The sequence below is a fragment of the Mytilus trossulus genome, chromosome 2 (assembly GCF_036588685.1).
Source record: "Mytilus trossulus isolate FHL-02 chromosome 2, PNRI_Mtr1.1.1.hap1, whole genome shotgun sequence".
Taxonomy (NCBI): domain Eukaryota; kingdom Metazoa; phylum Mollusca; class Bivalvia; order Mytilida; family Mytilidae; genus Mytilus; species Mytilus trossulus.
Window position 1 is genome coordinate 74,745,835 of NC_086374.1, and position 16,254 is coordinate 74,762,088.

At 32.0% G+C, this 16,254-nt stretch overlaps 1 protein-coding gene across 1 annotated transcript; it reads left to right on the forward strand.

The window, feature by feature from the left end:
* The first annotated feature begins 3,997 nt into the window (after positions 1–3,997).
* LOC134708012 (uncharacterized) lies at positions 3,998–16,013 on the forward strand. The gene is made up of 4 exons (XM_063568235.1): positions 3,998–4,100; positions 6,428–6,493; positions 8,152–8,242; positions 12,651–16,013. Exons 1-4 carry the CDS (start codon positions 4,049–4,051, stop codon positions 13,894–13,896), a joined length of 1,455 nt encoding a protein of 484 aa, XP_063424305.1. The 5' UTR covers positions 3,998–4,048; the 3' UTR covers positions 13,897–16,013.
* The last annotated feature ends 241 nt before the right edge of the window (positions 16,014–16,254 follow it).

Here is a 16,254-nt window from a genome sequence, read left to right on the forward strand (position 1 = left end):
CCACATTAACGCTATTGAAGGTACACAGCATGTGTAGTCTTGAAAATAACATTGCAATAAAATATGGTGTATTCAATGTACCTTTCCATAGATTCACCTGATTTACCTGTCCATTTGAACTTTTGGCAGTTGTAATGTCCCATCTTACAAATACAACAGGTATTGTTCTCTGTGTAGTTTATTCACTGAGACATTTAAATTTCTTCTAAGAGAAATCTATCACTTATTGATTAATATATCTGAGTAAAAATTTATCTGCTAAATAGATAGAAATAACAGGTTTACCATTATAAAAAATTGCATGTGAGTTTATATTTACATATATTCAATCTATTGGGGGTAAACACTTATGCAAACATAAATAAAAGTTGATTTCTGACAAACTTTTCAATATTGTTCCTACATTTCAAAACACATTTGACATACAAACCCTAAAAATGATGATATCTATTTTAATAAAATCAACGGTAAAATTGAGAAAGGAAATGGTGAATATGTCAAAGCGACAACCACCCGACCATAGAGCAAACAACAGCCGAAGGCAACCAATGGGTCTTCAATGTAGCGAGAATTCCCGCACCCGTAGGAGTCCGGCCCCTTAAATATGCATAATAGTACAGTGATAATGGACGTCATACTAAACTCCGAATTATACACAAGAAACTAAAATTTAAAAATCATACAAGACTAACAAAGGCCAGAGGCTCCTGACTTGGGACAGGCGTAAAATTGCGGCGGGGTTAAACATGTTTATGAGATCTCAACCCTCCCCCTATACCTTTAGCCAATGTAGGAAAGTAAAAGAATAACAATACGCACATTAAAATTCAGTTCAAGAGAAGTCCGAGTCCGATGTCAAAAGATGTAACAAAAGAAAATAAATAAAATGACAATAATACATAAATAACAACAGACTACTAGCAGTTAACTGACATGCCAGCTCCAGACCTCATTAAACTGATTGAAAGATTATGTCTTCATCATATGGATGGTACCTATTTTGTTGCACCAGATGCGCATTTCGACATGTCTCTTCAGTAATGCTCGTAGCCAAAAAGTATCCTATAACTAAAAAAAACTAAAAAAAAAAGGAACAATACATATGTTCTTAAAAATGAACATTTTATAATTAAATTACTGTTTATTTCAAACAGATTGAAAAAAAAATAATATCAAAATTGAATAAACACAAAATCACATGCATTCTTAATGGTAGACCTGTTATTTCTATCTATTTAGCTGATCAACTTTTTACTCCGGTAGATTAATCAATGAGTGATAGATTTCTCTTACAAGAAATTTAAAGGTCTGAGTGAATAAACTACATGGAGAACAATACCTATTGTATTTGTTCAATGACAAAAGAACTGCCTAAAGTTTAAATGGACAGGACACTATCAGGTGAATCTATTGAAAGGTACGCAATAAAAGTCTGGGTGTTCAGTATTTGCATCGTTTATTCCCAGATCGAGGAGCCTGATTTAGAGGGGGAAATCAGCTTTCACCAGCAAGTCTTTTAGGCCTTTGGGACTACATTTAAGCCAAGAAGATCTAGATTATTTTTTTTCGATTTCTTTCTAATTTTCGCCGATATGGTGTTATGAATTGTCGGCATATTAGACCGTAAAGTTCTTGTTTTCGCTTTTTAGTACTATCATTTGTGAAACAAATCCGGTAATGCTCTTGGTGCTATATTTAAGATAATGACAACTCAAAGGAAAAAGTAGTGATGTCTGTCTTACGGCTTGCAATACAGATTTGTACATATGAATCCATCCTTCACTTGAGTAACACTATCAATACCTATAATTATCAGAAAAATTGACCATCATACAAATAAGACACCGACCAACGTTTGTAGAAAATTTAAGTGACCATTCAATAGTCTTGATCGTAATTCCAATATATCAGAAACAAATGATCAAAAATTAATGATTTTTGAATTCTAAAACCTTGTGAAGTAAATATAACAACCGGCGGGAGTGCGAAGTTATATATTTCAAAATAAAGTAACAAAATCAGGTGCTGTCTTATTTTAACGACTTGTTTTAGTTGGTCCCATTTGGTGTCAATATTTTCAACTTTTGTATCCAGAATCATTCCCGAGTAACACTCTCCCTTCTGAACCACAAAGCATTGTGGTGAGTGATGATGATAGTCAGTCGGTTCTTATCTGTCTCAAATGTCGACTTAGTGGCAGGTCTGGCTTACAGTCAAAGTCACTACGATGGCCATTCATATGTTTTTGAAATGGTTGTTCCGATGTGTCAAGTTTACACTGAAGAAGTGTTTGGGGTATTCTTTAAATTTACATTGCAAAATTTGGTGCAAGACGTACAATGTACCAGTCGATTGCCTGTTGAAAATCTGGAACGTTTAAACTTGTAATGTAAATTTGCTAGCTTTAAAAAAACCACTAGTCAGAAAACTGAGTGACAACAATGAATTTGCTACCACAAATACGATACATCGAGCCAAGGAACAAGTGATAACTATGCTAGAGTTGACAATATATGACATATATGTGTGTTGAATTTATAGGTACACTTTTTCAACAAATTATCGGCATTTTTTGGGGGGAACTATCTGTGCGCCTCTCCTTGTAAAACTCTTCTGTACAAGAAAATAAAAGAATCCAAATAATTCAATTTCACATTCAAATATATTTATGCTAGGTTTTTTTTAATTAACAAACCAGACTTTTCTGATTTGGTTTCGTAATTATATACTCTAGAACAAGAAATTACAGAAACAGTAGACACAGCTTTATCCGCCTTATTTCAAGACGATTACCTCGAATTTGACACAAGCGATCATCTCAGTACCGGAAACTTTGACAAACGAGACGTTTAAATTTTTGAATTATAAATGTTTCACCACCTTCGCAGCAATATACCAACTTCACAAGAATATGAAATATACATTTCACTACTCATTCGATATTTGAGATCTTGTAGCTGCTACTCAGACTTTGTAAAACGCCCAAGTGTCCAAGCAAAAGTTAATGAATCAGGATTATGTCGAAGAGCGTTTCGTTCTCTCTTGAAAAGTGCATTGAAAGATACCAAGACCGTAAGACCAAGGTCCGTATAAATAAAAAAAATTCATGATGGTCTTGAAGTATAGATGCTATGTACTAAAGTATTGACGTTGTTAATCATCTTGATCATGTTACATAGTGTTCTTTTTATTGGCTTTGTATATTTTTAACCTTTACGTTTTAGTAGTTTTGTGTCATATCAATTTGGCGTGGCTCGGTGTTCAAATATCCCGCCATGCTTATGTGTTATTGCGCTATGGTAATTTGTTTGTATTCACGTCTTTTATTTATGCTTATATGCTTTGTCTGAACAGTTTCTAGATGCCATTTTGTTTTTTATTTGTTGATATTTTGTGTGTGTTATATTAAGTGAAGTTATATCATTATATTGGCTGTTTTATTTATATTGTTTTGACATAATTCGTCATTTTTACCGAGCGGTGATACTCGCTATTTTGTTGTTTCGCCTTTTTGTATAAACTTTCTTTTGTTGATAAGATATTACAAATGAAACAAGTCTATGCATTTCCTGTCAATTAAGTATAATTTGAATCGAGAATTGTAACATATATATAAATATGTAAAATCGATATTCGAAAGGCGGTTGTGACATAATTCATGCTAATCACATACGTTGTCGTATTTTATCTGTATTTACAAAATATCGTTTAAGCAAATGTTAAATGTTATTAAGTGCGAATTATGTACAGCGGTTTCGTCGTTTCATAAATTTTGTTATTTTGTCATAATACATCCATTTTTGGATTTTTCGCAGATAATGACATTCTTTTGAATAATCACTAAAAGACTAGTGCATTTTTACTAAATAAAAAACAAGTCTACTCTAAATCTCTATAATTCCAGTCATCAAATACACTTATGAAAGAGCAGACGTGTGCTGTGTATCTATTATTTTATTTTGACAGGAAATATATTCATTTGTTAAAAAAATTTGAAAATTGTTCTTGTCTCAAATATTTCCGTATATTCTCATTTGAAACAATAATTATGGCGGTGTTAATGAGTTTTGGTTTGCTCGGGCTAATCTTAATGATCACCTGTAAGTACCTTTATGTCTTTATACATTTTCTTAACTGGAAATCATTGATTTATACGAAATTCGACGATTTTAGAACGATGTACTTTGTTGTATAGCAGACGTAATAATACATTTATATTGCGCTGCCTGTACGGGTTTCTGCTGCCTGTACGTGTTACTGACGAAGTCGAGTGTCTTGCTATTCATTATTTTTTATTTAATATGTCATGGAATCTTAAGAACCCATTTTTTTTTAATTTAATAGTTGATGAACTTCTTATTTCCACTGTATTTTTTCTTTAATAAATGATGGAATTTTTATTTCCACTCTTACATTTCAATTTATAGGGTATGGAATTCACTCTATCATTTTAATTTGATAGGTGATTGAAATCTTATTTTCATTGTCAATTCAATAGGTCGTGAATTAATTACATCCCCTCTTCTCGTGATCGTATAAGTTGTAGTTGCGTTGTGTTTTGAATAGAGAAAAAGACGTCTATACAAATGGATGATTTAATGCTGGAATATAATGACGTTAATACATAGCAACCATGACGTTACATATAGAGAGCGATAACGCGTATAGGTACATGTATGAATCCCGCGTAATGTGATTGTCTCTATTTATCCTCGACACTCTAGCATGTCAATTTAATAGGTTATGGAATCATTAAATCCCCTCTAACATGTCAATTTAATAGGTTATGGAATCATTAAATCCCCTCTAACATGTCAATTTAATAGGTTGTGGAACCATTAAATCCCCTCTTCCATATCAATTTAATATGTAATGGAATCATTACATCTCCTCTAACATGTCTATTTAATAGGTTGTGGAATCATTACATCCCCTCTAACATGTCTATTTAATAGGTTATGGAATAATTACACCCCCTCTAACATGTCTATTTAATAGGTTATGGGTGCATTAAATCATTAAATTAAGAGACATATGTAACCCCAAAGCCAAGCGGTCGATGCAAATTGATAGAAACTTCTGAATGCATAACCTTAATTTAAAAAAAGTATAACAAAAATACCGGTCACCAAGGCAAATCTAAAAAGAGGAAATCAACAAAAAACCTATAAAATCGAACGTTATATTAATCAACGGAACAGATGAAAAACAACTACCATATTCCTGACTTTGTACAGACAAATTTCTAAAAAAAAAAAATGGGTTAAACCTTGCTCTAAATCTAGCTTTACCTCTCACTTGTAAGACAGTTGCATGTCAAATTCGAGGTTAATGTCTAGAAACGAGGCGTATGGAGCTGTATCTGTTGATTATGTTTCTTAAATTCTGAAGGATATATTAATGGGATCAAATCAAAACAGTTTGGATTTTTAATGGAAGGACCATCATCAATATACCTGTATGTAAAATTAAATAGGTTCAAAGATTTTTCAGTTGAGTGACTGGGATAAGTGTTTGAGAAAAATAATTGTGATACAGTCTTATAGAAAGAAGTATGACAAAAATACAAGTATTTGGTTTATGGATGAATCTCATATTCCGGAAATAAAGATAAGTATCGAGCAATTGAGGTGTGTTGAGGATTTATCTCAGATATCTATCCATTATCAGCTCTATATTGTCTTGTCAAAGGAAAAAAGAAACCCAATATTAAGGGATGTCTTTTTTGACATTAAATTTCTTATTGGAGGGTGAGTTTTAAACCCCATTTTTGAAAACGGGTTGAAAAAAGGATTAGTAATATATTGTTTGAAAATGAACCTTTTCCTTGGGATTCACGTCTTATCGTCAGTGAATTTTACAGTATTGAATCCTAAGTTTACAATATTAAAAGAAAAGAATGACATATCAGGATATATAGATAGATAACACATACCGGCCCAAACCAAACACTCAAACTTATAAGTTCCTCTCAACTTTGCGGGTGCAAGTGCTGCCTTGTAGCGGCATTAGGCTGCTCTTTTTCGAAATCTACAAGGTGTCTTTAACGTGCAAACCTTTGTGTTTGTAGTCCGATACGCTAACCACTACACCACGGCTCTCCACCACCATATAACTGATATTCATGTCAACACCGAAGTGCTGACTACTGATCTTAACTCCTCAGGTCACCTTTAACAAATTCTTTGTTTGATGTTGCATACCCATGCCTTGTAAGGTTGGGAAGGTAGGAAGAAATTTTTTTTTGACCAACAACGAAGTAAGAGCACAAAATTTTTCTTGAGAATTTGTGTTACCTGTATTTAATGATTTGTGTAGACTGATATCCAGATGCGTATTTAGGCAACACCAAACTAATCTATGATTCAATTTTATGTCTAGCCTCAATGCTAACGTATTCCTGTTACAGCTATTTCTGATTTTATAGTTATGAAAGTCACTGACACTGATGCAGTCACAACTAATGTCACAACCACATGTGAAGATAAAAAAGGTATGTAAACAGTATTGATATAATATATTACAATGCATTTGTTATATAAGTGAATTCGTAAAATCCCTAAAATTTCAGACCGGTTAAAATCATATATTTCACATTGCTCTGCTATAGATCATTTTCGCTCGTGTTAGATCAGATAACGATGAAAATCGGTGTAAATGGTTACAAATACTCTGAACTAAATTTATGAAGGTCTCCAATATGATGATATTATATCAAATGGTAGGTTGATTCGTATGAATCAAATCTTTTTGATAATAAGTTAAACTATATGTAATTCATGTAAGGCAAAGATTATAAAAGCATTAAAAATTTTGTTGTTCTGAAATCAAAGATGTGAACAAAATCCTTAATTAACCGTACGCAGGGAAATTATGTAAAATGTAAAATAACAAAAATACCGAACTCCCCGGAAAACGCAAATCGGAAAGTCCTTAAGGAAATGTCATATAAAAAGCTCAAACTCGATTCGAGCGTCACTGATAAATCTTTTGTAGACAAAACGCGCGTCTGGCGTATATATGAAATTTCAATCCTGGTATATATGATGAGTTTAATTATCGTCAAACGAATGGATAAAAACTGACATATTCCTAACTTGGTACAGGCATTTTACTGCTAGCTAACCGATCACTTATGGCAGTCGCATACAATTCGATTATATTGACAACGACGTATGCACAAAACAAACCGACATAATTGGGGAAAAAAGATAGTAGCAAAGGAGTCGACATTCTGTTATAATCTTAATTACTATAAAAACAAACAAATATGTAAACAACAAAAAATATTAAATCATGAAGACAAAGCCCTTTAGCGAAAAGGAAAGACAAGAATACAAAAATGCGCCATAGCACAATAACACAATGCCGGGATGTACCTACCCACATCAAATGGATATTACTCAAACGGACTAAACACTATAAGCAATAATTTACGATGACAAATAAACGAATACTATTCCACGTTATTAAAACGTCAGTACCTATAATCTATACGTCAAGACCATCGTGTAGTATTTATGAAGTCGTTACGGAATATTTACACATGTTCAACAAAGTCGATAATTTTTTTTTAGTAAAACGATAATAAAATTCAGAATGGAAATGGGGTATGTGTCAAAGAGACAACCCGACCACAAAACAGACAACAGCAGAAGGTCACCAACAGGTCTTCAATGCAGCGAGAAATTCCGGCACCCGGAGGCGTCCTTCATCTGGCCCATAAAGACCCCTGATTCATACACGATTAAAGTGAAAGGCATTTTATCGAAGGAAACTATTCCACACCGATCATTAAATTACTGAACCTCGTTTCACAGCTTTAATGCATGTTATTGAATGCACTTGAAGCGTTACGCGTGTTTCGTTGCATATATTTCCCACATCAGATACTTAATTTTTGAAAACAAAATTATTCAGACAAACTTTATTCACACCAGCTTACATCAGATGACACATACAGAAGATGAGATATAAAATAAAGCTTTAAATCGCGAAAAAAAAACACCTTTAACGCCTGAAATATAAAAACTTAATGACGGTTTATTTATCATAATATACAAATATATTAGTGTAATATTTCTCAGAACTCTCCAAGTTTACGCTACGTCAATTGTTTTATAAATATAAATATCCTTTTTTCTTTTATAGAGGAGTTAATGTTTTTTTCCGCAGGATTTATGACAGCATCCTTAGTATTTTCCATTGGTTGCTTTGTTTCAAAACGCAGCACTCAACCAAGGTATACACGATATAATGTATTCATATTCAAATGTTTATTAAAGGTATCTACATATTAAAATAAATATACTTGAAAAATTATTAATTTACCTCCACATAAAATAAAACTCTAATTTCTTACACACATCATTTAACTAAGTTAATAGAATAAGTTTTCTCGTTGTCTACGCCATAAAAAATCATTTTATTTTGGAACATATGTTTTGAATATATATATTAATATGAATTATTAGGACTTTCCACTTTTCGTGGAAAGACCTTTTGTTTTTCTTCTGATTTGGTCTTTTTCATGGAAAGATCTTTTGTTTTTCTTCTGATTATTTTTTCTTCTTCTGCCGTCTGAGTTGCTTTTTTGTCTTATCGAATGGATTGTTGGCCAATGCTGTTGTACGGTAATGGGGGTTTCAACCGAACACTTATTCGTATAGGAGTTATACCCCTGTCCCCTTTCTTGTTATCGCTATATCTCTGAAACCGTAAAAGATTTTAACAAACTGTTTTCACCAAATTGTTCGTCGACTCTTAAAAAAATATTTGATTAGTTTTGACTGCAGTGATCGGAAGACATCTTATTACGTTTGAAGTTGGATTCATAACAAACTGGACATATATATATATTACAGTTAATTGCTATTAATAAGTATTGCAATATGCATTTTGTTTAAATTAATTATCAGTATTTAGTTCTAATATAATCTTAAATCAATCCTAATTCTGTCTCACTTTAGAATCATAGTTTTTTCATATGTGACGTCATGATGTTTCTAAATTTCATAAATTCTAATGTTGCATAACGTTTGTGCCTTTTCGTCATCGTATGTGACGTCATTTTTTTTAATTGCGTTGACGCCTGGACTGATTCGGGTTTGTCTATGCTGTATTGAACTTAACATTATGTATTCGGGTTTAGTTTTCTGTAATAAGTTAATACTTCAGTTTCATTATGTATATATCTTTCATATTCATTTGTTAAAATTTACTGTTTGCTATAGCATGAATTGTTCTATATAATAATGGTGTTCTTATCCCAGGCATTAAACAATGCCGTATTTGGCAAAACCTTTTCAACTTTTGATCTTCAGTGCTGTACAACTTTGTACTTTTTTCACTTTCGATCTTTTATATCTGGGCGTTATGTATTCGGGTTTAGTTTTCTGTAATTAGTTAATACTTCAGTTTCATTATGTATATCTCTTTCATATTCATTTGATAAAATTTACTGTTTGCAATAGCATGAAATGTTCTATAAATAAATGTTCTTATCCCGGGCATAAAACAATGCCGTATTTGGCAAAACCTTTTCAACTTTTGATCTTCAGTGCTGTACAACTTTGTACTTTTTTCACTTTCGATCTTTTATATCTGGGCGTCACTGGTGAGTCTTGTGTGGACAAGGCGCGTTTTTGGCGTATTGAATTTTAAACCTGATGCTTTTTGTTATCTATTAATCATGTTTTTCTTTGTCTAATATGTTCTCCTATTTATTTGTATTGCAGTGTTGTAATATTATATTGTCATTTCAATGTTATATTTAACTTTGCCATTAAAGTGCGAGGTTTGGCATGCCACAAAAGCAGGTTCAACCCACCACTTTTATTCCCCTTTAAAAGTGTCCTGTACCAAGTCAGGAAGATGGCCATTGTTATATTATTGTTCGCTTCTGTGTGTGTTGCATTTTAACGTTGAGTCGTTTGTGTTTTCTCTTATTTTTGAGATATTGAGATAAGGAGTGACACGGTACTTGTCTATCCCAAATTCATGTATTTGGTTTTGATGTTATATTTGTTATTCTCGTGGTGTTTTGTCTGTTGCTTGGTCAGTTTCTGTGTGTGTTGCGTTTCGGTGTTGTGTCGTTGTTCTCCTCTTATATTTAATGCGTTTCCCTCGGTTTTAGTTTGTTACCCCGATTTTGTTTTTTGTCCATGGATTTATGAGTTTTGAACAGCGGTATACTACTGTTGCCTTTATTTATTGTAATAATTTCCCTTTAAAAATTTAAGATAGGCGATATGTTGGATCAATTCATACGTTATAAGTCGGAGAGGTCTACAGTCTTTTGATATGAAGTCCTTGGTCCATTTGATGGAAATTGAGGTCAAGGTCAAAGGTTAAGGTCATGTTCTAAATTTTGAATTGAGCTTGTTATCGATATTCAAAAGAAATTGTAACAGTTAATGATATGAAGTGTTTGCTAAATAACTGTTTACAATAAGGCGCAACTTCAACATATTTAAGTCGGAGTGTTTTAGTTAACCCTTATATGAGTTGTCTCCCCTTATGTATTTGAAATCAGTATTTCTCCACAACCATACAATTGATTGACCTGGGGTCTTTTGATTTGAGTTCACTGACTTATGACCTTGAAATTGAGGTCACGATCAAAGGTCAATTTGACATTCTAGATTTTGACCTTTGCTAAAAATTCTTTCTTGTTCATTATAAAACAATTAAGTCTTCTGCATATACCTAATAATCTTATTTTTTTTTATATCAGTTTGAGGTACCAAATTACAGCACCAAGGAGTGACATTTTCTAACATCGTTTTTTAAATTTTAAATTTCTTTCTTATTTTCGAGGTGGAAAGACCTTCAACTGTTCTCTGAAGAATTTGTTTTTAATTTGAATCTGAATTTCTTCACGAATTGTTTTTTAATTTGTTTCAAATAGGAAGATTAAATCTATATGAAAGATTAACAAATTTGATAAATAGCATTTTTTTTTAATTCTTGGCTTGTATGTCAGTGAAGTTGAAAAGAACACCTGCCTTACCAAAAAAAAAAATGGCCCCAGCTTTATATATTCAAAGCTGTGAAACTTGCAGAGTCGCTGACTTCGTTTTCCTTATAAATGCAACCTCTTGGTTAAAAGCGAGTAATAAAACTCGTGTCATCTTCAAACCTATATGTATCTTAACATCATGTTATTCCTTAAGTAAGAATAATCTTGACGGGCAAAACAATTCATGCAATATTACAAAGCATATAGTTTAGAGCTCTGGGCAAATATCTTTTACGGTGTAATTTTAAGACATTATTCAGCTGGATAAAATGAGTTGAAATTTTTTACCTTGTTTTTTTAATCAGAGCTAGTATCCAAAGAAATAGTTCAGAGAGAAGATTGGCAACCCCATTAGACACATGCCAATGTCATATGTTCAGACCTCCTTTTGTCATTTATCCGTACCGTTGGTTGGATAACACAGATCAACATATAGTTAACATAATTCTTTGATTAAGAATAAGTATTTGTGGTGAGATTTTTGCTTACAAAAATAAAAGTATGTGTTAATAAAAAAGAAAAATGCATTATAATTTTGAAATGTTCACAAAATGTCTTATCACTTGATGTATCAAACTTTATATATTCTGAATAAAATGTCCAAGTTATCTTTATTTCTTATCAAAGAATTCAGTAAGGAACGTGATTTTCAGTGGTTGTCGTTTGTTGATGTGGTTCATGAATGTTTCTCGGTTTTTTATTATGTAGCTTTGGTTTCCAGTTTTTATAGTTTTACACTACTCATTTTGGAACCCTTTAGAGCTTTCTGTTCGGTTTGAACCAAAGCTCTGTGTTAAAGACAGTACTTTGACCTATAATGGTTTTCTTTTACAAATTGGGACTTGGATGCGGAGATGTATCATTGGCACTCATAACACGTTTGTTTTCTTTATCTATTTATGAAAAAAAATTAAGTACGCCATAGAATACCTCTCGTTATAAATCATCCATGATTACATAAGGAGATTAGGTAATAGTGCACTCTCAATCAAAATCACAACGTATGAAAATTAATACATATAGGTCAAATATGTCTCATTGGCACTCATACCACATCTTCTTATATCTAAGTACACAGTAGTGAAATCCAAACGGAGCATTGGCTAAATTGCAAATTATGCGTCATGTGCTTAATTTCACAATTAAAGATAAATTTAGCGTTTGACTGTCATTTGTATATAAAAAAATTCACACTTCGTAGAAGTCTTTCCATTTCTATATATATAATTCTGTGTTTGGTTTACTTTATTCTTATATTCCTTCATTAAGACATCATTGTCCCCGTAGCTTTGCTTGCCATGAGCTACACGACCGGTTTCACATTTTGATCAGGTGACACATCAAATTACATCGTATTTAATGGATTTATTAAAGCGCATTATTTGATTTTTTCAAGTATTATTTTGTCTTTCATCGTCTAACTTTTGAACATGGTGCTGTCTATTTTCCCTTGACACAAAAATTTTGACTATCCTCATGGCATCTTCTTTCCCTGTTTTAATTGTTTGTTATTCTTCTTCATTTTTTTTTTTTTTTTTTTAGATTTTTGTGTAACACAATCTCCTCTAAAATATAATAAGGAAATTCAAATTTATTTAACATCTGTCTTTTTTGTTTATCTATTATTAAGCAAAAAGAACAATAATGACACTACGAGCACTGACCAAGGGGAACATATGTTTGCAACAGCACCAGATAATGTATACGTTAACGAAGGATCTTGTGAGTCCGATCGTAAAAGTAATGGATACTGCAATATTGAAAAGAACTCTGAAAACTGTTCTCAGTCATCAAAATCTAAAAAGATAATTCCTCAACGAGAATCGTATGATATGGTTGAGCACAATCGAGCAAAATCGCATTTGGGGAATGATGAAGATGATTCAAATCCGTATAACCATGTGACAGTCGATATGGAGGTTACCGAATACGACAACGCATGTTTTCTAAAGCCAAGGGCTGAAGTCATGGATCCAACATATTCTCATTTGTCAGAAGCAAACTTGCATATTGAAAGTCCTAATGCTACGAAACAAAAAGGTGACGAAGTAATCAACGGAACAAAGAGTTCCAATGCTGAAACAAATTCAAATGATCAACAGCAAAACACGCCAGAAAGGCAAAAGCCAAGGAAACCAGAAACGGAAAAAAGATACCAAAGGAAACCTAATATACCACAAAAGCCTGAAATCAAAACTGATGACAGAAAAAACCCAAAACTAAAGGTCTTAGTGAATGGCGAAGAGCAGATACAAGAACATAAGATATGCTTAAATGCTGAAATGGAGGAAAGATCAAATATGACAAATTATGAAACCGACAACGATAAAATTAAAATAAAAGAGGGAAATAGGCTTAATAGAAAGAAGTTTGGATACTCTTTCGTCCAGAAAAAGGAAGAAATCCTAAATAAAGATTCAGCAGAAATACCTAATGAATCCGATGCATTTGAAGTTTCGTGTGACGACGATGAAAAATCCTTCAAAATCAGGAGTAAAAATAAAGAACATAACACTGCAGAGAAATCAACTGAAGCAAAGAATGGGAAATCATCACTTGAGGTTTTGTTCGATCAAAGTAATGGTTCTTTCCTCTTTATTTCAAATTGTGAAGAGATCAATGAAAGGAGCAACAAACACGTTTTTCCTGAAACCGAATGCGTAAAATTAGCATTCCCAAATGGTAGGTATGAAACGTCAAGTAATAATGATAGTGATTCAGAAACCGAATTACTTCCACCTGGAATGGCCATTAATATTTTGTATGAAGATGTGCCAATTACCAAAGGAAATGTCAGGATCAGTGCTGTTGATGAGTCTTCGGATCAGGAACTTGGATCGTTTCATGAACTATCAGAGGAGAATTACTCTATTTGAACATCTAGCTTATTTGAACAGTATATACTATGGATTCATTATAATTCGTGGAATGCTAATTTTCGTTGATTTCGTGGTTACAGGTGAACCACGAATCTAAATGTTCAACAGAGAAAAAAATTGATAAAGGTCTGTATGCACTTCCTTCTCACTAGTACTACGAAATCAAATATCCACGAAAATTCAAAGTTTCCTCAATCCATGAAAGTTGGTACCCACACACATTATTGAATCCTCAGCAGATTTAATCCTTATTTTACATCGACCTTGAATGACGTAATTTCGCTATTTTGATAATCAAGGAAATGCACGTTACGTGTGATTGCTAATTAAATGCCAAAAAAATGATATGCATTTTATAAATTGACTATTTTTTTAACAAAATGCTTTAAATTATTACATAGAAAGAAATACTGGACCACTGTTATAATTAATTTGTAATTTATTTTTATTATCTTAAAAACTCCAAGCTTTGCAATACATGGATACATAAATAATTTACGATACAAGTATTACTACTAAATCTTTCAATAGCAGTCTCAAGCTTAAAATCCACTTTTAGAATTGCACAACATAAAACAGTTTATTCAAAGATAATTGATAGTTATACTGCATTCATCAGTAATGTTGTGAAGGATTTATAATATAACATCCTTTATCAATAGGGAATTAAATCTTGTGACTCGTGTTGGGAGAGTACAATGCACGTAAAGAATTCTTTCATGCATCGGAAGGCGAGCTGTTAAAAAACTAATTTTTCGTAGCATATCATATATACCGTCATTTCTAGTTGCAATCAAAATACTGATTTTTCATCCAGTAAAGAAATCTATTGCATAACTTGTCTAATGATTTTTTTTATTATTTGTCCTCTTTTGAACCTGAAATGGACAGAAAAATAACCAAACAGTCAAACTATCAATGATGTGCATATTTTTATTTGCTTATTTTGAATAAACAAAGTGTTACCACCAAATGAAATTGTTAGATTTGGTGTTTATTAATTATGAAGAATGAATGTAAATCTTGAGCCACACTTACGCTCATACTTAATAATGTAGAAAGGGAATTACATTCTCTTTATACAAATACATACCACACTTCTATTTTGATACATAGATTTTCTACTTTGTCAAGAAAATTTCGATTATCATAAAAGGGCACTCTGAAATACAGAACGGGTACATATTGCCGTAATTTCACCGTATTTATTAATCATAGACATACATTTTGTCACTGTTGGTATTTGAAGAAATGAACTAAATTTTTCTGACCCTTTGATTTCAATAATAATGTTATTCTAACTATTACAGAGAACGATATTTTCAGTTGATAACTATATTTAGCTCTAATGAATTTTATAAATATGAAATAATGTATATAATAAACTCATCATAAATACCAGGATTGAAATTTTATATTGACGCCAGACGCGCGCGGTTCGTCCACAAAAGACTCATCAGTGACGGTCGAATAACAAAAATGACAAAAAGGCCAAATAAGTACGAAGTTAAAGAGCATTGATGACCAAATATTTCTCAAAGTGTTGCCAAATAAAACTAAGGTAAAATTTCCTGATGTAGAAAAGCCTTAGTATTTCAAACATTTTTGTTAAGAGTTTATTTATTATTATGAACACATCAATGATAATTCAAGTCAACACAGAAGTACTACCTACTGGATATAGTTGTTTGTATTATGCCTATAGTAAACATATACACAAAATTTATATTTTAGACTGTTTTCATGCTGCTAAGTAAACTAAGTATTCGTTGCATATGTTGCCAATAAGATTGCTATTTGTATAACTTATACTTGGTTAAATTGCAAAATTATAGCAAAAAAATAGACACAAGAAAATCATACTTTTGAACTTTTCTTCAAAATACAATATAAATAAATACACACATACTTAGTATGATGCATGTAAAGTAAATTAATTATTGATTATCATACGAGCTATTGGTAAAAAAGAAAAGAGAAAAATGGGAAAGATGTAAGTTATATATTAATCTTTGTTGATAACGTCGATGATGTTGATGGTCTGTATCCGCATCAATGCCGTTTTTTGGAGGTGCAGGAAATCTGTTTGCCCTTTTGATGAAATTTTATATAAACATTGCTTATCTTAATATTCTAATATTTATGTTTATCTGTATCTGTATTTATTAGGTCTTTCAACCTTTCGGATGAAAGACCCATTGTTTTTGTTCTGATTATTAGGTCTTTCAACCTTTTCACTATTTTTTAATTATCGTATGACATATCGACAAATAATTTTTCATAAATTGTTAGTTTCGACATGTCCTTACTTGTATATTTTGGTTGAAAGGGTGCGCAGACAATAAATGGGAGTTT

What these genes read in the sequence shown, in the direction of transcription:
- LOC134708012 (XM_063568235.1), top strand. Translation starts at nt 4,049, where the DNA reads ATGGCGGTGTTAATGAGTTTTGGTTTGCTCGGGCTAATCTTAATGATC. An exon ending in CACATGTGAAGATAAAAAAG is followed by an intron (nt 6,494 to 8,151) that starts GTATGTAAACAG and finishes TTTCTTTTATAG; the next exon opens with AGGAGTTAATGTTTTTTTCC. An exon ending in AAACGCAGCACTCAACCAAG is followed by an intron (nt 8,243 to 12,650) that starts GTATACACGATA and finishes TCTATTATTAAG; the next exon opens with CAAAAAGAACAATAATGACA.